The sequence below is a fragment of the Bombina bombina genome, chromosome 3 (assembly GCF_027579735.1).
Source record: "Bombina bombina isolate aBomBom1 chromosome 3, aBomBom1.pri, whole genome shotgun sequence".
Lineage (NCBI taxonomy): Eukaryota > Metazoa > Chordata > Amphibia > Anura > Bombinatoridae > Bombina > Bombina bombina.
The window spans coordinates 13921321-13943054 of NC_069501.1; the positions used below are offsets into that span (position 1 = coordinate 13921321).

The 21734-nt window shown below is 47.6% G+C and overlaps 1 protein-coding gene across 4 annotated transcripts in view; it reads left to right on the forward strand.

Moving 5' to 3' along the window:
* LOC128652790 (uncharacterized) overlaps positions 1-21734 on the forward strand; it is a 653660-nt gene that overhangs the window by 145046 nt on the left and 486880 nt on the right. For all 4 annotated transcript variants that reach the window (XM_053705722.1, XM_053705724.1, XM_053705723.1 and 1 more), the window contains exon 4: positions 6941-7201. In XM_053705722.1, coding sequence (XP_053561697.1) covers positions 6941-7201 — 261 coding nt within the window. The remainder of the gene's footprint in view (positions 1-6940; positions 7202-21734) is intronic.

The window sequence follows — 21734 nt, forward strand, 5'->3', positions numbered from 1 at the left end:
TTATACCCTGACACACTGCTCCCTGTCCTGTTATATCCTCACACTCTGCTCCATGTCCTGTTATACCCTTATACACTGCTCCCTGTCCTGTTATACCCTCACACACTGCTACCTGTCCTATGAAAAGCTCACACACTTCCCCATGTCCTGTTATACCCTTAAATTCTGCTCCCTGTCCTGTTATATCCTCACACACTGCTCACTGTCCTGTTATACCCTCACACACTGCTACCTGTCCTGTTATACCCTCACACACTGCTCCCTGTCCTGTTATAATCTCACACACTGCTCCCTGTCCTGTTATAAACTCACACACTGCTCCCTGTCCTGTTATACCCTCACACACTGCTCCCTCTCCTGTTATATCCTCACACGCTGCTCCATGTTCGGTTATACCCTCACACACTGCTCCCTGTCCTGTTATACCCTCACATACTGCTCCCTGTCCTGTTATACCCTCACACACTGCTCCCTGTCCTGTTATACCCTCACACACTGCTCCCTGTCCTGTTATACCCTCATAGACTTCTCCCTGTCTTGTTATACCCTCACATGCTGCTCCCTGTGCTGTTATACCCTCACAAACTGCTCCCTGTCCTGTTATACCCTCACATACTGCTCCCTGTCCTGTTATACCCTCACATACTGCTCCCTGTCCTGTTATATCCTCGAACACTGCTCCCTGTCCTGTTATACCCTCACACAATGCTCCCTGTCCTGTTATATCCTCACACACTGCTCCCTGTCCTGTTATAAGCTCACACACTTCTCCATGTCCTGTTATACCCTTAAACTCTGCTCCCTGTCCTGTTATATCATCGCACACTGCTCACTGTCCTGTTATACCCTCACACAGTGCTCCCTGTCCTGTTATACCCTCTCACACTGCTCCCTGTCCTGTTATACCCTCACACACTGCTCCCTGTCCTGTTATATCCTCACACACTGCTCCCTGTCCTGTTATACCCTCACACTTCTCCCTGTCCTGTTATACCCTCAAATACTGCTTCCTGTCCTGTTATACCCTCACACACTGTTTCCTGTCCTGTTATACCCTCATACACTGCTCCCTGTCCTGTTATACCCTCACACACTGCTCCCAGTCCTGCTATACCCTCACACACTGCTCTCTGTCCTGTTATACCCTCACACACTGCTCCCTGTCCTGTTATACCCTCAGACACTGCTCCCTGTTCTGTTATACCCTCACACACTGCTATCTGTCCTGTTATACCCTCACACACTTCTATCTGTCCTGTTATACCCCTACACACTGCTCTCTGTCCTGCTATACCTTCACACACTGTTCCCTGTCCTGTTATACCCTCACACACTGCTCTGTGTCCTGTTATATCCTCACACACTGCTCCCTGTCCTGTTATACCCTCACACACTGCTCCCTGTCCTGTAATATCCTCACACACTGCTCCCTGTCCTGTTATACCCTCACACGCTGCTCCCTGTCCTGTTATATCCTCACACGCTGCTCCATGTCCTGTTATACCCTCACACACTGCTCCCTGTCCTTTTATACCCTCACACACTGCTCCCTGTCCTGTTATACCCTGACACACTGCTCCCTGTCCTGTTATACCCTGACACACTGCTCCCTGTCCTGTTATATCCTGACACTCTGCTCCATGTCCTGTTATACCCTTATACACTGCTCCCTGTCCTGTTATACCCTCACACACTGCTACCTGTCCTGTTATACCCTCACACACTGCTCCCTGTCCTGTTATACCCTCACACACTGCTCCCTGTCCTGTTATAAACTCACACACTGCTCCCTGTCCTGTTATACCCTCACACACTGCTCCCTCTCCTGTTATATCCTCACACGCTGCTCCATGTTCGGTTATACCCTCACACACTGCTCCCTGTCCTGTTATACCCTCACACACTGCTCCCTGTCCTGTTATACCCTCATAGACTTCTCCCTGTCTTGTTATACCCTCACATGCTGCTCCCTGTCCTGTTATACCCTCACAAACTGCTTCCTGTCCTGTTATACCCTCACATACTGCTCCCTGTCCTGTTATACCCTCGCATACTGCTCCCTGTCCTGTTATATACTCGAACACTGCTCCCTGTCCTGTTATACCCTCACACACTGCTCCCTGTCCTGTTATATCCTCACACACTGCTCCCTGTCCTGTTATAAGCTCACACACTTCTCCATGTCCTGTTATACCCTTAAACTCTGCTCCCTGTCCTGTTATATCATCGCACACTGCTCACTGTCCTGTTATACCCTCACACAGTGCTCCCTGTCCTGTTATACCCTCTCACACTGCTCCCTGTCCTGTTATACCCTCACACACTGCTCCCTGTCCTGTTATATCATCACACACTGCTCCCTGTCCTGTTATATCCTCACACACTGCTCCCTGTCCTGTTATACCCTCACACTTCTCCCTGTCCTGTTATACCCTCAAATACTGCTTCCTGTCCTGTTATACCCTCACACACTGCTTCCAGTCCTGCTATACCCTCACACACTGCTCTCTGTCCTGTTATACCCTCACACACTGCTCCCTGTCCTGTTATACCCTCAGACTTCTCCCTGTCCTGTTATACCCTCACATGCTGCTCCCTGTCCTGTTATACCCTCACAAACTGCTTCCTGTCCTGTTATACCCTCACACACTGCTCCCTGTCCTGTTATATCCTCACACACTGCTCCCTGTCCTGTTATACCCTCACACACTGCTCCCTGTCCTGTTATACCCTCACACACTGCTCCCTGTCCTGTTATAAGCTCACACACTTCTCCATGTCCTGTTATACCCTTAAACTCTGCTCCTTGTCCTGTAATATCCTCGCACACTGCTCACTGTCCTGTTATACCCTCACACAGTGCTCCCTGTCCTGTTATGCCCTCTCACACTGCTCCCTGTCCTGTTATGCCCTCACACACTGCTCCCTGTCCTGTTATACCCTCACACACTGCTCCCTGTCCTGTTATACCCTCACACACTGTTCCCTGTCCTGTTATACCCTCACACACTGCTCCCTGTCCTGTTATACCCTCACACACTGCTCCCTGTCCTGTTATACCCTCACACTGCTCCCTGTCCTGTTATACCCTCACACACTACTCCCTGTCCTGTTATACCCTCACACACTGCTCCCAGTCCTGCTATACCCTCACACACTGCTTCCTGTCCTGTTATACCCTCACACACTGCTCCCTGTCCTGGTATACCCTCACACGCTGCTCCCTGTCCTGGTATACCCTCACACGCTGCTCCCTGTCCTGTTATATCCTCACACACTGCCCCCTGACCTGTTATACCCTCACACACTGCTCCCTGTCCTGTTATACCCTCACACACTGATCCCTGTCCTATTATAACCTCACACACTGACTGATCCCTGTCCTGTTATACCCTCACACACTGCTCCCTGTCCTGTTATACCCTCACACACTGATCCCTGTCCTATTATAACCTCACACACTGACTGATCCCTGTCCTGTTATACCCTCACACACTGCTCTCTGTCCTGTTATACCCTCACATACTGCTCCCTGTCCTGTTATACCCTCACACACTGCTCCCTGTCCTGTTATACCCTCACACACTGCTCCGTATCCTGTTATACCCTCACACACTGCTCCCTGTCCTTTTATATCCTCACACACTGCTCCCTGTCCTGTTATACCCTCACACACTGCTCCCTAACCTGTTATACCCTCACACACTGCTCACTGTCCTGTTATACCCTCACACACTGCTCTCTGTCCTGTTATATCCTCACACACTGCTCCCTGTCCTGTTATACCCTCACACACTGCTCCCTGTCCTGTTATACCCTCACACTGCTCCCTGTCCTTTTATATCCTCACACACTGCTCCCTGTCCTGTTATACCCTCACACACTGCTCCCTGTCCTGTTACACCCTCACACACTGCTCCCTGTCCTGTTATACCCTCACACACTGCTCCCTGTCCTGTTATACCCTCACACACTGCTCCCTGTCCTGTTATACCCTCACACAATGTTCCCTGTCCTGTTACACCCTCACACAATGTTCCCTGTCCTGTTACACCTTCACACAATGTTCCCTGTCCTGTTATACCCTCACACAATGTTCCCTGTCCTGTTATACCCTCACACAATGTTCCCTGTCCTGTTATACCCTCACACAATGTTCCCTGTCCTGTTACACCCTCACACAATGTTCCCTGTCCTGTTACACCCTCACACAATGTTCCCTGTCCTGTTATACCCTCACACACTGCTCCCTGTCCTGTTATACCCTCACACACTGTTCCCTGTCCTGTTATACCCTCACACACTGCCCCCTGTCCTGTTATACCCTCACACAATGTTCCCTGTCCTGTTATACCCTCACACACTGCTCCCTGTCCTGTTATATACTCACACACTGCTCCCTGTCCTGTTATACCCTCACACACTGCTCCCTGTCCAGTTATACCCTCACACACTGCTCTCTGTCCTGTTATACCCTCACACACTGCTCCCTGTCCTGTTATACCCTCACACACTGTTCCCTGTCCTGTTATACCCTCACACACTGCCCCCTGTCCTGTTATACCCTCACACAATGTTCCCTGTCCTGTTATACCCTCACACACTGCCCCCTGTCCTGTTATACCCTCACACAATGTTCCCTGTCCTGTTATACCCTCACACAATGTTCCCTGTCCTGTTATACCCTCACACAATGTTCCCTGTCCTGTTATACCCTCACACAATGTTCCCTGTCCTGTTACACCCTCACACAATGTTCCCTGTCCTGTTATACCCTCACACAATGTTCCCTGTCCTGTTACACCCTCACACAATGTTCCCTGTCCTGTTATACCCTCACACACAGCTCCCTGTCCTGTTATACCCTCACACACTGCTCTCTGTCCTGTTATACCCTCACACACTGCTTCCTGTCCTGTTATACCCTCACACACTGCTCCCTGTCCTGTTATATCCTCACTCACTTCTCCCTGTCCTGTTATACCCTCACACACTGCTTCCTGTCCTGTTATACCCTCACACACTGCTCCCTGTCCTGTTACACCCTCACACAATGTTCCCTGTCCTGTTATACCCTCATACAATGTTCCCTGTCCTATTACACCCTCACACAATGTTCCCTGTCCTGTTATACCCTCACACACTGCTCCCTGTCCTGTTACACCCTCACACAATGTTCCCTGTCCTGTTATACCCTCACACAATGTCCCCTGTCCTGTTATACCCTCACACAATGTCCCCTGTCCTGTTATACCCTCACACAATGTTCCCTGTCCTGTTATACCCTCACACAATGTTCCCTGTCCTGTTATACCCTCACACAATGTTCCATGTCCTGTTATATCCTCACACACTGCCCCCTGTCCTGTTATACCATCACACATTGCTCCCTGTCCTGTTATACCCTCACACAATGTTCCCTGTCCTGTTACACCCTCACACAATGTTCCCTGTCCTGTTATACCCTCACACACTGCTCCCTGTCCTGCTATTCCCTCACACACTGCTCCCTGTCCTGTTATATCCTCACACACTGCTCCCTATCCTGTTATACCCTCCCACACTGCTCCCTGTCCTGTTATACCCTCACATGCTGCTCCCTGTCCTGTTATACCCTCACACACTGCTCCCTGTCCTGTTATACCCTCACACACTGCTCCCTGTCCTGTTATACCCTCACACACTGCTCCCTGTCCTGTTATATCCTCACCACTGCTCTCTGTCCTGTTATACCCCCACACACTGCTCCCTGTCCTGTTATACCCTCACACACTGCTCCCTATCCTGTTGTACCCTCACACACTGCTCCCTGTCCTGTTATACCCTCACACACTGCTCCCTGTCCTGTTACACCCTCACACAATGTTCCCTGTCCTGTTATACCCTCACACAATGTTCCATGTCCTGTTATACCCTCACACACTGCTCCCTGTCCTGTTATACCCTCACACACTGCTCCCTGTCCTGTTACACCCTCACACACTGCTCCCTGTCCTGTTATAGCCTCACACACTGCTCCCTGTCCTGTTACACCCTCACACAATGTTCCCTGTCCTGTTATACCCTCACACAATGTTCCATGTCCTGTTATACCCTCACACACTGCTCCCTGTCCTGTTATACCCTCACACACTGCTCCCTGTCCTGTTATACCCTCATAGACTTCTCCCTGTCCTGTTATACCTCACACACTGCTCCCTGTCCTGTTATAACCTCACACACTGCTCCCTGTCCTGTTATACACTCACACACTGCTCCCTGTCCTGTTATACCCTCACACACTGCTCCCCCTGTTATATCCTCACACACTGCTCCCTGTCCTGTTATGCTCTCACACACTGCTCCCTGTACTGTTATACCCTCACACGCTGCTCCCTGTCCTATTATACCCTCACACACTGATCTCTGTCCTGTTATACCCTCACACACTGCCCCCTGTCCTGTTATACCCTCACACAATGTTCCCTGTCCAGTTATACCCTCACACACTGCCCCCTGTCCTGTTATACCCTCACACAATGTTCCCTGTCCAGTTATACCCTCACACATTGCTCACTGTCCTTTTATATCCTCACACACTGCTCCCTGTCCTGTTATAACCTCACACACTGCTCCCTGTCCTGTTATACACTCACACACTGCTCCCTGTCCTGTTATACCCTCACACACTGCTCCCCCTGTTATATCCTCACACACTGCTCCCTGTCCTGTTATGCTCTCACACACTGCTCCCTGTACAGTTATACCCTCACACGCTGCTCCCTGTCCTATTATACCCTCACACACTGATCTCTGTCCTGTTATACCCTCACACACTGATCTCTGTCCTGTTATACCCTCACACACTGCCCCCTGTCCTGTTATATCCTCACACAATGTTCCATGTCCTGTTATACCATCACACAGTAATATATTTATGGTCATATGTTCTCTTCCTCAGACCCTGTGTCAGTCCCTGACATGAATATCACTTGTGACACTAATGGAAGTGTTGTGATTCGCTGTGAGGTGCAGAATGGTACAAACCTTTTATATAACTGGGCATTAAATGGAGACACCGTGCAGGGGAATAACAGATCTCAGTGGAGTGTGAGTGGGAATCATTTATTCCTGTTGTCCCCCGGCCCATGGAACATCAGCTGCTCAGTGAGGAACAGAGTCAGCGAGAGACACAGTAATCTGACTACTGTTATGTGCCCAGGTGAGACGTGTGTGATACTCAGGTACAGCTGTGTTAGTACAGAGTGTGTATATAATATTCCCCATATGTTAGTGTTACTGTACTACACAGTAATAGTTTGTATGTGATGATTCTCTAGCTATGTATCAATCTCCTGCACCATACAGTGTCCTATCTATAAGACTTGCTGATTACAGCATCAGCATACAGCGTTACTATATAAATCACACCAGTCACTACTACATACAGCTGCTCACCTGTGTGTGTCTGTAACTGCTGTAATCAGGTCTGGTTCCTTACACCAGCTGCACAGTGACCCAGTGTAGGGTACTACATACAGCTGCTCCCCTGTGTGTGTCTGTAACTGCTGTAATCAGGTCTCGTTCCTCACACCAGCTGCACAGTGACCCAGTGTAGGTTACTACATACAGCTGCTCCCCTGTGTGTGTCTGTAACTGCTGTAATCAGGTCTGGATCCTAACACCAGCTGCGCAGTGACCCAGTGTAGGTTACTACATATAGCTGCTCCCCTGTGTGTCTGTAACTGCTGTAATCAGGTCTCGTTCCTCACACCAGCTGCGCAGTGACCCAGTGTAGGTTACTACATACAGCTGCTCCCCTGTGTGTGTCTGTAACTGCTGTAATCAGGTATGGATCCTTACACCAGCTGCACAGTGACCCAGTGTAGGTTACTACATACAGCTGCTCCCCTGTGTGTGTCTGTAACTGCTGAAATCAGATCTAGATCCTCACACCAGCTGCACAGTGACCCAGTGTAGGTTACTACATACAGCTGCTCTCCTGTGTGTGTCTGTAACTGCTGTAATCAGGTCTGGTTCCTCACACCAGCTGCACAGTGACCCAGTATAGGTTACTACATACAGCTGCTCCCCTGTGTGTGTCTGTAACTGCTGTAATCAGGTCTGGATCCTCACACCAGCTGCACAGTGACCCAGTGTAGGTTACTACATACAGCTGCTCTCCTGTATGTGTCTGTAACTGCTGTAATCAGGTCTGGATCCTCACACCAGCTGCACAGTGACCCAGTGTAGGTTACTACATACAGCTGCTCTCCTGTGTGTGTCTGTAACTGCTGTAATCAGGTCTGGTTCCTCACACCAGCTGCACAGTGACCCAGTTTAGGTTACTACATATAGCTGATCCCCTGTGTGTGTCTGTAACTGCTGTAATCAGGTCTGGTTCCTCACACCAGCTTCACAGTGACCCAGTGTGTGTTACTACATATAGCTGATCCCCTGTGTGTGTCTGTAACTGCTGTAATCAGGTCTGGATCCTCACACCAGCTGCACAGTGACCCAGTGTAGGTTACTACATACAGCTGCTCTCCTGTGTGTGTCTGTAACTGCTGTAATCAGGTCTGGATCCTCACACCAGTTGCACAGTGACCCAGTGTAGGTTACTACATACAGCTGCTCTCCTGTGTGTGTCTGTAACTGCTGTAATCAGGTCTGGATCCTTACACCAGCTGCACAGTGACCCAGTGTAGGTTACTACATATAGCTGCTCTCCTGTGTGTGTCTGTAACTGCTGTAATCAGATCTAGATCCTCACACCAGCTGCACAGTGACCCAGTGTAGGTTACTACATACAGCTGCTCTCCTGTGTGTGTCTGTAACTGCTGTAATCAGGTCTGGATCCTCACACCAGCTGCACAGTGACCCAGTGTAGGTTACTACATACAGCTGCTCTCCTGTGTGTGTCTGTAACTGCTGTAATCAGGTCTGGTTCCTCACACCAGCTGCACAGTGACCCAGTATAGGTTACTACATACAGCTGTTCTCCTTTGTGTGTCTGTAACTGCTGTAATCAGATCTAGATCCTCACACCAGCTGCACAGTGACCCAGTGTAGGTTACTACATATAGCTGCTCCCCTGTGTGTGTCTGTAACTGATGTAATCAGGGGAGGTCTACATGGCCATCATGATTAGCCTAACAAAGTACAACAATAAAACCTGCGCTCTTGGAACCATGTTAAGTAGTTTTATTTCGGTAGTACTGTTCTTATTAGTTTAATACCTGTTACAACCCCTAATGGTGGGAGGTCTATATGGCCTGCATGATTAGCCGCACCAAATAAAACAACAAGACATGCGGTCTTGGACTAGGACCCATGGCTAACTCGGTTGTGTAAAGTAGTACTATTCTTAGCACTTTCATCCCTGTTACTCCCCCTATCGGGGGAGGTCTATATGGCCTGCATGATTACCCTCACCAAAATATAACAAGACGTGCGGTCAGGGAACCATGGTAAGGTTACTTCCTTTTGCACAATAAAGTATACCAGTTGCAGACAGAGGTTCTGACCCTGCATTATGGCTGCACCTCTCCCTAAAAGAGGCATCTGTTACAGAGTCTGTGGGCATGTATGCAAAGAGCTGGCCTACCCAAAAGGAGCAGCAAGGCAGTACAGGTCGTTTTATACGATGGCCCACGACCCTCAACAGCCACAACAGCATGAAACACCACATATGCCATCCTTTTGCACAATAGAGTACAGGTATGGCATTGATTTGAGGAACCCAGAGATAATTTAGAGGAACCGGGAATATTGAACAAAAAATGTGCTTGGACACCCAGTACAGGTCGTTCTCCTTCCGCCTTTGTAGATGAGGGTCCAGGACCCTCCACAGACACAACAGCAGGAAACCCCACCTATGCCATCCTTTTGAACAATAGAGTACAGGTATGGCATCAATTTTAGGAACACGGAGATAATTTTTAGGAAATGGGAAATTTAAAAAGAAACATGATTGTACACCCAGTACACTTCGTTCTCCTTCAGCCTTTTTATACGAGGGTCCCGGACCCTCAACAGAAACAACAGCATGAAACACCACACATGCCATCCTTTTGAACAATCCAGTACAGGTATGGCATCCATTTTAGGAACCCGGAAATAATTTTTAGGAACCGGGAGATGGAAAAAGATGCTTGGACAACCAGTACACTGCGTTCTCCTTCAGCCTTTTTAGACAAGGGTCCAGGACCCTCAACAGAAACAACAGCAGGAAACACCACCTATGCCATCCTTTTGAACAATAGAGTATAGGTATGGCATTGATTTTAGGAACCCGGAGATAATTTTTAGAAACCGGGAAATTTAAAAAGAAACATGATTGGACACCCAGTACACTTCGTTCTCCTTCAGCCTTTTTATACGAGGGTCCCGGACCCTCAACAGAAACAACAGTAGGAAAGAGCACATATGCCATCCTTTTGAACAATAGAGTACAGGTATAGCATTGATTTTAGAAACCCGGAGATAATTTTTAGGAACCGGGAAATTGAACAAAAAAAATGATTGGACACACCCAGTACACGTCGTTCTCCTTCAGCCTTTTTATAAGAAGGTCCAGGACCCTCAACAGAAACAACAGCATGAAAGAGGACATATGCCATCCTTTTGAACAATAGAGTACAGGTACGGCATTGATTTTAGAAACCCGGAGATCATTTTTAGGAACCGGGAAATTGAACAAAAAAAATGATTGGACACACCCAGTACACGTCGTTCTCATTCAGCCTTTTTATAAGAGGGTCCAGGACACTCAACAGAAACAACAGCAGGAAAGAGCACATATGCCATCCTTTTGAACAATAGAGTACAGGTATGGCATTGATTTTAGAAACCCGGAGATAATTTTTAGGACCCGGGAAATTGAACAAAAAAATGATTGGACACACCCAGTACACGTCGTTCTCCTTGAGCCTTTTTATAAGAGGGTCCAGGACCCTCAACAGAAATAACAGCAGGAAAGAGGACATATGCCATCCTTTTGAACAATAGAGTACAGGTACGGCATTGATTTTAGAAACCCGGAGATAATTTTTAGGAACCAGGAAATTGAAAAAAAAAAATGATTGGACACACCCAGTACACGTCGTTCTCCTTGAGCCTTTTTATAAGAGGGTCCAGGACCCTCAACAGAAATAACAGCAGGAAAGAGGACATATGCCATCCTTTTGAACAATAGAGTACAGGTACGGCATTGATTTTAGAAACCCGGAGATAATTTTTAGGAACCGGGAAATTGAACAAAAAAAATGATTGGAAACACCCAGTACACGTCGTTCTCCTTCAGCCTTTTTATAAGAGGGTCCAGGACCCTCAACAGAAACAACAGCAGGAAACACCACATATGCCACCCTTTTGCACAATAGAGTACAGGTATGGCATCCATTTTAGAAACCCGGAGATAATTTTTAGGAACCGGGAGATGGAAAAAGATGCTTGGACAACCAGTACACTTTGTTCTCCTTCAGCCTTTTTAGACGAGGGTTCTGGACCCTCAACAGAAACAACAGCAGGAAACACCACATATGCCATCCTTTTGCACAATCGAGTACAGGTATGGCATTGATTTGAGGAACCCGGAGATAATTTAGAGGAACCGGGAATATTGAACAAAAAACGTGCTTGGACACCCAGTACAGGTCGTTCTCCTTCAGCCTTTTTATACGATGGGCCACGACCCTCAACAGGCACAACAGCATGAAACACCACATATGCCACCCTTTTGCACAATCGAGTACAGGTATGGCATTGATTTGAGGAACCCGGAGATAATTTAGAGGAACCGGGAATATTGAACAAAAAACGTGCCTTTTTATACGATGGGCCACGACCCTCAACAGGCACAACAGCATGAAACACCACATATGCCACCCTTTTGCACAATCGAGTACAGGTATGGCATTGATTTGAGGAACCCAGAGATAATTTAGAGGAACCGGGAATATTGAACAAAAAACGTGCTTGGACACCCAGTACAGGTCGTTCTCCTTTAGCCTTTTTATACGATGGGCCACGACCCTCAACAGGCACAACAGCATGAAACCCCACATATGCCACCCTTTTGCACAATCGAGTACAGGTATGGCATTGATTTGAGGAACCCGGAGATAATTTAGAGGAACAGGGAATATTGAACAAAAAATGTGCTTGGACACCCAGTACAGGTCCTTCTCCTTCAGCCTTTTTATATGATGGGCCACGACCCTCAACAGGCACAACAGCATGAAACACCACATATGCCACCCTTTTGCACAATCGAGTAAAGGTATGGCATTGATTTGAGGAACCCAGAGATAATTTAGAGGAACCAGGAATATTGAACAAAAAACATGCTTGGACACCCAGTACAGGTCGTTCTCCTTCAGCCTTTTTATAAGATGGCCCACGACCCTCAACAGGCACAACAGCATGAAACACCACATATGCCATCCTTTTGCACAATAGAATACAGGTATGGCATTGATTTGAGGAACCCGGAGATAATTTAGAGGAACCGGAATATTGAACAAAAAATGTGCTTGGACACCCAGTACAGGTCGTTCTCCTTCAGCCTTTTTATACAATGGCCCACGACCCAAAACAGGCAAAACAGCATGAAACACCACATATGCCATCCTTTTGCACAATCGAGTACAGGTATGGCATTGATTTGAGGAACCCGGAGATAATTTAGAGGAACCGGGAATATTGAACAAAAAATGTGCTTGGACACGCAGTACAGGTCGTTCTCCTTCAGCCTTTTTATACGATGGGCCATGACCCTCAACAGGCACAACAGCATGAAACAGCACATATGCCACCCTTTTGCACAATCGAGTACAGGTATGGCATTGATTTGAGGAACCCAGAGATAATTTAGAGGAACCGGGAATATTGAACAAAAAATGTGCTTGGACACCCACTACAGGTCGTTCTCCTTCAGCCTTTTTATACAATGGGCCACGACCCTCAACAGGCACAACAGCATGAAACCCCACATATGTCACCCTTTTGCACAATCGAGTACAGGTATGGCATTGATTTGAGGAACCCGGAGATAATTTAGAGGAACAGGGAATATTGAACAAAAAATGTGCTTGGACACCCAGTACAGGTCGTTCTCCTTCAGCCTTTTTATACGATGGGCCACGACCCTCAACAGGCACAACAGCATGAAACACCACATATGCCATCCTTTTGCACAATCGAGTACAGGTATGGCATTGATTTGAGGAACCCAGAGATAATTTAGAGGAACCGGGAATATTGAACAAAAAATGTGCTTGGACACCCAGTACAGGTCGTTCTCCTTCAGCCTTTTTATACGATGGGCCACGACCCTCAACAGGCACAACAGCATGAAACACCACATATGCCATCCTTTTGCACAATCGAGTACAGGTAAGGCATCGATTTTAGGAACCCAGAGATAATTTTTAGGAACCGGGAGATGGAAAAAGATGCTTGGACACCCAGTACAGGTCATTCTCCTTCAGCCATTTATACTTGGGTCCCCGACCCTCAACAGGCACAACAGCATGAAAAACCACATATGCCACCCTTTTGCACAATCGAGTACATGTATGGCATTGATTTGAGGAACCCGGAGATAATTTAGAGGAACAGGGAATATTGAACAAAAAATGTGCTTGGACACCCAGTACAGGTCGTTCTCCTTCAGCCTTTTTATACGATGGGCCACGACCCTCAACAGGCACAACAGCATGAAACACCACATATGCCATCCTTTTGCACAATCGAGTACAGGTAAGGCATCGATTTTAGGAACCCAGAGATAATTTTTAGGAACCGGGAGATGGAAAAAGATGCTTGGACACCCAGTACAGGTCATTCTCCTTCAGCCTTTTTATACTTGGGTCCCCGACCCTCAACAGGCACAACAGCATGAAACCCCACATATGCCACCCTTTTGCACAATCGAGTACATGTATGGCATTGATTTGAGGAACCCGGAGATAATTTAGAGGAACAGGGAATATTGAACAAAAAATGTGCTTGGACACCCAGTACAGGTCGTTCTCCTTCAGCCTTTTTATACGATGGGCCACGACCCTCAACAGGCACAACAGCATGAAACACCACATATGCCATCCTTTTGCACAATCGAGTACAGGTAAGGCATCGATTTTAGGAACCCAGAGATAATTTTTAGGAACCGGGAGATGGAAAAAGATGCTTGGACACCCAGTACAGGTCATTCTCCTTCAGCCATTTATACTTGGGTCCCCGACCCTCAACAGGCACAACAGCATGAAAAACCACATATGCCACCCTTTTGCACAATCGAGTACATGTATGGCATTGATTTGAGGAACCCGGAGATAATTTAGAGGAACCGGGAATATTGAACAAAAAACATGCTTGGACACCCAGTACAGGTCGTTCTCCTTCAGCCTTTTTATACGATGGGCCATGACCCTCAACAGGCACAACAGCATGAAACACCACATATGCCATCCTTTTTTACAATCGAGTACAGGTAAGGCATCGATTTTAGGAACCCAGAGATAATTTTTAGGAACCGGGAGATGGAAAAAGATGCTTGGACACCCAGTACAGGTCATTCTCCTTCAGCCTTTTTATACTTGGGTCCCCGACCCTCAACAGGCACAACAGCATGAAAAACCACATATGCCACCCTTTTGCACAATCGAGTACATGTATGGCATTGATTTGAGGAACCCGGAGATAATTTAGAGGAACCGGGAATATTGAACAAAAAACATGCTTGGACACCCAGTACAGGTCGTTCTCCTTCAGCCTTTTTATAAGATGGCCCACGACCCTCAACAGGCACAACAGCATGAAACACCACATATGCCATCCTTTTGCACAATAGAGTACAGGTATGGCATTGATTTGAGGAACCCGGAGATAATTTAGAGGAACCGGGAATATTGAACAAAAAACGTGCTTGGACACCCAGTACAGGTCGTTCTCCTTCAGCCTTTTTATACGATGGCCCATGATCCAAAACAGGCAAAACAGCATGAAACACCACATATGCCATCCTTTTGCACAATCGAGTACAGGTATGGCATTGATTTGAGGAACCCGGAGATAATTTAGAGGAACCGGGAATATTGAACAAAAAATGTGCTTGGACACCGAGTACAGGTCGTTCTCCTTCAGCCTTTTTATACGATGGGCCACGACCCTCAACAGGCACAACAGCATGAAACCCCACATATGCCACCATTTTGCACAATAGAGTACAGGTATGGCATTGATTTGAGGAACCCGGAGATAATTTAGAGGAACCGGGAATATTGAACAAAAAACGTGCTTGGACACCCAGTACAGGTCGTTCTCCTTCAGCCTTTTTATACGATGGCCCATGACCCAAAACAGGCAAAACAGCATGAAACACCACATATGCCATCCTTTTGCACAATCGAGTACAGGTAAGGCATCGATTTTAGGAACCCAGAGATAATTTTTAGGAACCGGGAGATGGAAAAAGATGCTTGGACACCCAGTACAGGTCATTCTCCTTCAGCCTTTTTATACTTGGGTCCCCGACCCTCAACAGGCACAACAGCATGAAACCCCACATATGCCACCCTTTTGCACAATCGAGTACAGGTATGGCATTGATTTGAGGAACCCGGAGATAATTTAGAGGAACAGGGAATATTGAACAAAAAATGTGCTTGGACACCCAGTACAGGTCGTTCTCCTTCAGCCTTTTTATACGATGGGCCACGACCCTCAACAGGCACAACAGCATGAAACACCACATATGCCATCCTTTTGCACAATCGAGTACAGGTAAGGCATCGATTTTAGGAACCCAGAGATAATTTTTAGGAACCGGGAGATGGAAAAAGATGCTTGGACACCCAGTACAGGTCATTCTCCTTCAGCCATTTATACTTGGGTCCCCGACCCTCAACAGGCACAACAGCATGAAAAACCACATATGCCACCCTTTTGCACAATCGAGTACATGTATGGCATTGATTTGAGGAACCCGGAGATAATTTAGAGGAACAGGGAATATTGAACAAAAAATGTGCTTGGACACCCAGTACAGGTCGTTCTCCTTCAGCCTTTTTATACGATGGGCCACGACCCTCAACAGGCACAACAGCATGAAACACCACATATGCCATCCTTTTGCACAATCGAGTACAGGTAAGGCATCGATTTTAGGAACCCAGAGATAATTTTTAGGAACCGGGAGATGGAAAAAGATGCTTGGACACCCAGTACAGGTCATTCTCCTTCAGCCTTTTTATACTTGGGTCCCCGACCCTCAACAGGCACAACAGCATGAAAAACCACATATGCCACCCTTTTGCACAATCGAGTACATGTATGGCATTGATTTGAGGAACCCGGAGATAATTTAGAGGAACCGGGAATATTGAACAAAAAACATGCTTGGACACCCAGTACAGGTCGTTCTCCTTCAGCCTTTTTATAAGATGGCCCACGACCCTCAACAGGCACAACAGCATGAAACACCACATATGCCATCCTTTTGCACAATAGAGTACAGGTATGGCATTGATTTGAGGAACCCGGAGATAATTTAGAGGAACCGGGAATATTGAACAAAAAACGTGCTTGGACACCCAGTACAGGTCGTTCTCCTTCAGCCTTTTTATACGATGGCCCATGATCCAAAACAGGCAAAACAGCATGAAACACCACATATGCCATCCTTTTGCACAATCGAGTACAGGTATGGCATTGATTTGAGGAACCCGGAGATAATTTAGAGGAACCGGGAATATTGAACAAAAAATGTGCTTCGACACCGAGTACAGGTCGTTCTCCTTCAGCCTTTTTATACGATGGGCCACGACCCTCAACAGGCACAACAGCATGAAACCCCACATATGCCACCATTTTGCACAATAGAGTACAGGTATGGCATTGATTTGAGGAACCCGGAGATAATTTAGAGGAACCGGGAATATTGAACAAAAAACGTGCTTGGACACCCAGTACAGGTCGTTCTCCTTCAGCCTTTTTATACGATGGCCCATGACCCAAAACAGGCAAAACAGCATGAAACACCACATATGCCATCCTTTTGCACAATCGAGTACAGGTATGGCATTGATTTGAGGAACCCGGAGATAATTTAGAGGAACCGGGAATATTGAACAAAAAATGTGCTTGGACACCCAGTACAGGTCGTTCTCCTTCAGCCTTTTTATACGATGGGCCACGACCCTCAACAGGCACAACAGCATGAAACACCACATATGCCACCCTTTTGCACAATCGAGTACAGGTATGGCATTGATTTGAGGAACCCAGAGATAATTTAGAGGAACCGGGAATATTGAACAAAAAATGTGCTTGGACACCCAGTACAGGTCGTTCTCCTTCAGCCTTTTTATACGATGGGTCACGACCCTCAACAGGCACAACAGCATGAAACCCCACATATGCCACCCTTTTGCACAATCGAGTACAGGTATGGCATTGATTTGAGGAACCCGGAGATAATTTAGAGGAACAGGGAATATTGAACAAAAAATGTGCTTGGACACCCAGTACAGGTCGTTCTCCTTCAGCCTTTTTATACGATGGGCCACGACCCTCAACAGGCAACACAGCATGAAACACCACATATGCCATCCTTTTGCACAATAGAGTACAGGTATGGCATCGATAGAACCCGGAGATAATTTTTCGGAACCAAGATATGGAAAAAGATGCTTGGTCGGTCCTCCTACTTCAAATTTGGGGCACTGCGCGTGCAATGTACTGTGCCACCAGATATGAGTGGTGTGTTAAGTAGTACTATTCTTAACAGTTTAATCACTGTTATGTGCCTTTTTTTTGCTTTGAGTTTTGTAGCCACAGTGCAGCAGCAGAGGCTAGAAAAATTAGGCATGTACAAATGCCTTAAAAATTCGGTATTGTTGCAGCCGCTGATGTTTGTAAAACAGTTAGAAAGTGCCCTAAAACCTTGCGGCTTGAACACTAGTTGTTGGCAGATAAGTCACGCAAGTCATCCTGCATTATAAGAAAAAAAAAGCCAGCGTGTGTACCATTTGTAGCCCAAGGCAGCTCATCTCATCATCAGGCCTTTTTTACTCAAATGTATTGCCCAATGTCAGTCCCTTCGGGATCCATCCCTCATTCATTTTAATAAAGGTGAGATAGTCAAGACTTTTTTGACCTAGGTGACTTCCCTTCTAAGTAACAAAGCCTCCTGCTGCATTGAAGGTCCTTTCGGACAGGACACTTGAAGCGGGGCAGGCCAGAAGTTCAATTGCAACTTGGGATAGCTCAGGCCACAGGTCAAGCCTTCACAACCAGTAGTCAAGGGGTCCATCGCTCCTCAGAGTGTCGAGATCCACAGTTAATTCTAGGTAGTCTGCTACCTGTCGGTTGAGTCTTTCTCTGAGGCTGGATCCCGAAAGGCTCTGGCGATGCATAGGAGTTAAAAAGGTCCGCATGTCCTCCATCAACAAGACGTCAGGAAAGTGTCCTGTCCTTGCTGCCGTGGTCGTGGGAGGAGGAGGAGGATTACTTTCATCTCTTCCCTGACCCCTGTTAGATTCCCGTTGTGCTGTGACATCACCCTTATACGCTGTGTAAAGCATAGTTTTTAATTTATTTTTAAAATGCTCCATCCTTTCCGACTTGCGGGAATTTGGTAACATTTCAGGCACTTTATGCTTATACCGGGGGTCTAGTAGCGTGGGCACCCAGTACAGGTCGTTCTCCTTCAGCTTTTTTATACGAGGGTCCCTCAACAGGCACGACAGCATGAAAGAACCCATTTGCACAAGGTTGGATGCCGAGCTAATCATGTCCCGTTCCTCGTCCTCACTGATGTCACTGAGGGTATCTTCTTCCCCCCAGCCACGTACAACACCACGGGTACCAGAGAGGTGACAACAACGAGCACCCTGGGATGCCTGTTGTGCTTGGTCTTCCTCCTCCTCCTCCTCCTCCTCAAAGCCACATTCCTCCTCTGACTCCTCTTCCTCACAATCCTCTTCCTGCGTTGCCGCAGATCCAGCAAGCGATGCTGATAAGGCTGTTTCTGGTGGTGATGGATACCACAACTCTTCCTCTTCACGCTCATCTACGGCCTGATCCAGCACTCTTCGCAGGGCACGCTCCAGGAAGAAAACAAATGGTATGATGTCGCTGATGGTGCCTTCGGTGCGACTGACAAGGTTTGTCACCTCCTCCAAAGGACGCATGAGCCTACAGGCATTGCGCATGAGCGTCCAGTAATTTGGCAAAAAAATCCCCAGCTCCCCAGAGGCTGTCCTAGCACCCCGGTCATACAAATACTCATTAACAGCTTTTTCTTGTTGGAGCAGGCGGTCGAACATTAGGAGTGTTGAATTCCACCGTGTCGGGCTGTCGCAAATCAAGCGACTCACTGGCAGGTTGTTTTGACGCTGGATATCGGACAAGTGCGCCATGGCCGTGTAGGAACGCCTGAAATGGCCACACACCTTCCTGGCCTGCTTCAGGACGTCCTGTAAGCCTGGGTACTTATGCACAAAGCGTTGTACAATCAGATTACACACATGTGCCATGCATGGCACATGTGTCAACTTGCCCAATTTCAATGCCGCCACCAAATTACTTCCATTGTCAGAAACAATCAGTCAGCTACTGATCCACCTGTGCGTTCAGGGCGGTCAGGAGTGCTGGTGCGGTGTGACTCTCCGCTTTCAGGCAAGTCAACCACAAGACGGCGTGACACTGCCGTATCCGGGATGTTGAATAGAACCTGGGGAGCTGGGGGGGTGCCGTTGATGTGGAGCAAGAAGCAGAAGAGGACTCAGCCGAGGAAGAGGTTATGGAAGAGGATGGAGTAGGATGGAGTAGGAGGAGTAGAGGAGGTAGCAGCAGGCCTGCCTGCAAGTCGTGGCGGTGTCACCAACTCTTCTGCAGAGCCACGCATTCCATGCTTGTCAGACGTCAGCAAGTTTACCCAATGTGCAGTGTAGGTGATATACTTGCCCTGACCATGCTTTGCAGACCAGCTATCAGTGGTCATATGGACCCTTGCCCCAACGCTGTGTGCCAGACATGCCATTACTTCCTTTCGCACAATAGAGTACAGGTTTGGGATTGCCTTTTGTGAAAAGAAATTTCGGCCAGGTACCTTCCACTGCGGTGTCCCAATAGATACAAATTTTTTGAAAGCATCAGACTCCACCAGCTTGTATGGTAAAAGCTGGCGGGCTAAGAGTTCAGACAAGCCAGCTGTCAGACGCCAGGCAAGGGGGTGACTTTGAGAAATTGGCTTCTTACGCTCAAACATGTCCTTGACAGACACCTGACTGTGGGCAGATGACCAGGAACTGCTACGTAAGAGAGACTGAGTGGAGGATGGTTGAGAGGGGGCAAGGAGGACAGAAGTGGTTGACGTGGCTGAAGATGCTTTAGCAGGAGGAGGAGGGCGGCTTTGAGTTTGTGTGCTGCTTCTACTCATGTGTTCTTCCCATCGGCGTTTGTGATGTGAGACCATGTGCCTTCACAAAGCAGTTGTACCTAGGTGGGTGTTGGACTTCCCACGACTCAGTTTCTTTTGGCACAGGTTGCAAATGGCATCACTGTTGTCAGAGGCAGACACAAAAAAAATGCCACACTGCTGAGCTCTGCGATGACAGCATTCTGGTGGTGGCAACAGCATGCGTTGATGGTCGTCAGCGTGCTGTCTGGCTGACCCCGGGTGCCGATGCATGCTGTCTGACTGTGCCACTAGCTCCTTGAGACGACCTCCCCCTGCTTCCAACTTGTCTCCTCCTCCTCCTCTCTGTCTCCCCATCTGAACTTTCCCCCTCTTCTTCTTCTCTTCTAGCAGGCACCCACGTGACATCCACCGACACATCATCATCAACCGCTTCACTTGTATCTGACACATCAAGAATGGAAGCAGCAGCGGGTACAACATCATCATCATCACACCGTACCTCCATGTCTGTAATGCTGCCTGACTGAGACATATCACTGTTATCTACATCCTCTGTCAATGATGGTTGCGCATCACTCATTTCTTCCTACTGATGTGTCAATAACTCCTCTGACAGATCAAGTGAAGCGGCTGTGGTGCTAGTGTTGGTGGTGGCGAAAGGCGGGCGAGTGGCACTGGTCACTTGAGAGGTGCCCAAAGCACAGCTGGACGTGGATGGTGAGTCAAGGTTAGGAGGACTAGGAGCGGAAGCTGTAGAAGATTGGGTGTCCTGTGTTAGCCATTCAACTAGGTCCTCCTCAGAACTTTTCGCGTCCCCCCTGGCACCTGGCGTCTGAACAATGTGCATATTTGTAGGGTCTAAAGGAATCACAGCTCCACGACCACAATGGTACCTGCGGGGTGGCCTGCCTCTGCCTGTCATTTTTTTTTAAATGTACACTTACAATACACTTACAATACTATTAAACAAATTATGAGTGGTGGCACTGGGCAAGTGGGCACAGTATACGCTGTGAGCCTGACAACAAAATAAAGACTGATGTTTCAAAGTCAAAAATGTTTATTTTTTAAATATTAAAAGTACTGTTTTAACAAATATGATTGGTGGCACTAGTTGGCAAGTGGGCCTGGCTGGCACACACGCTGGGAGGAAGGCAACTGCAATTAGATTACACTAGCTGAGTGATGCTTCACAGTACAAATTTTTTTTTAAAAAAAATTGACAATACTGTTAGAACAAATATGATTGGTGGCACTAGTTGGAAACGGCAAGTGGACCTGGCACACACGCTGGCAGGCAGGCAACTGCAATTCAATGGCACTA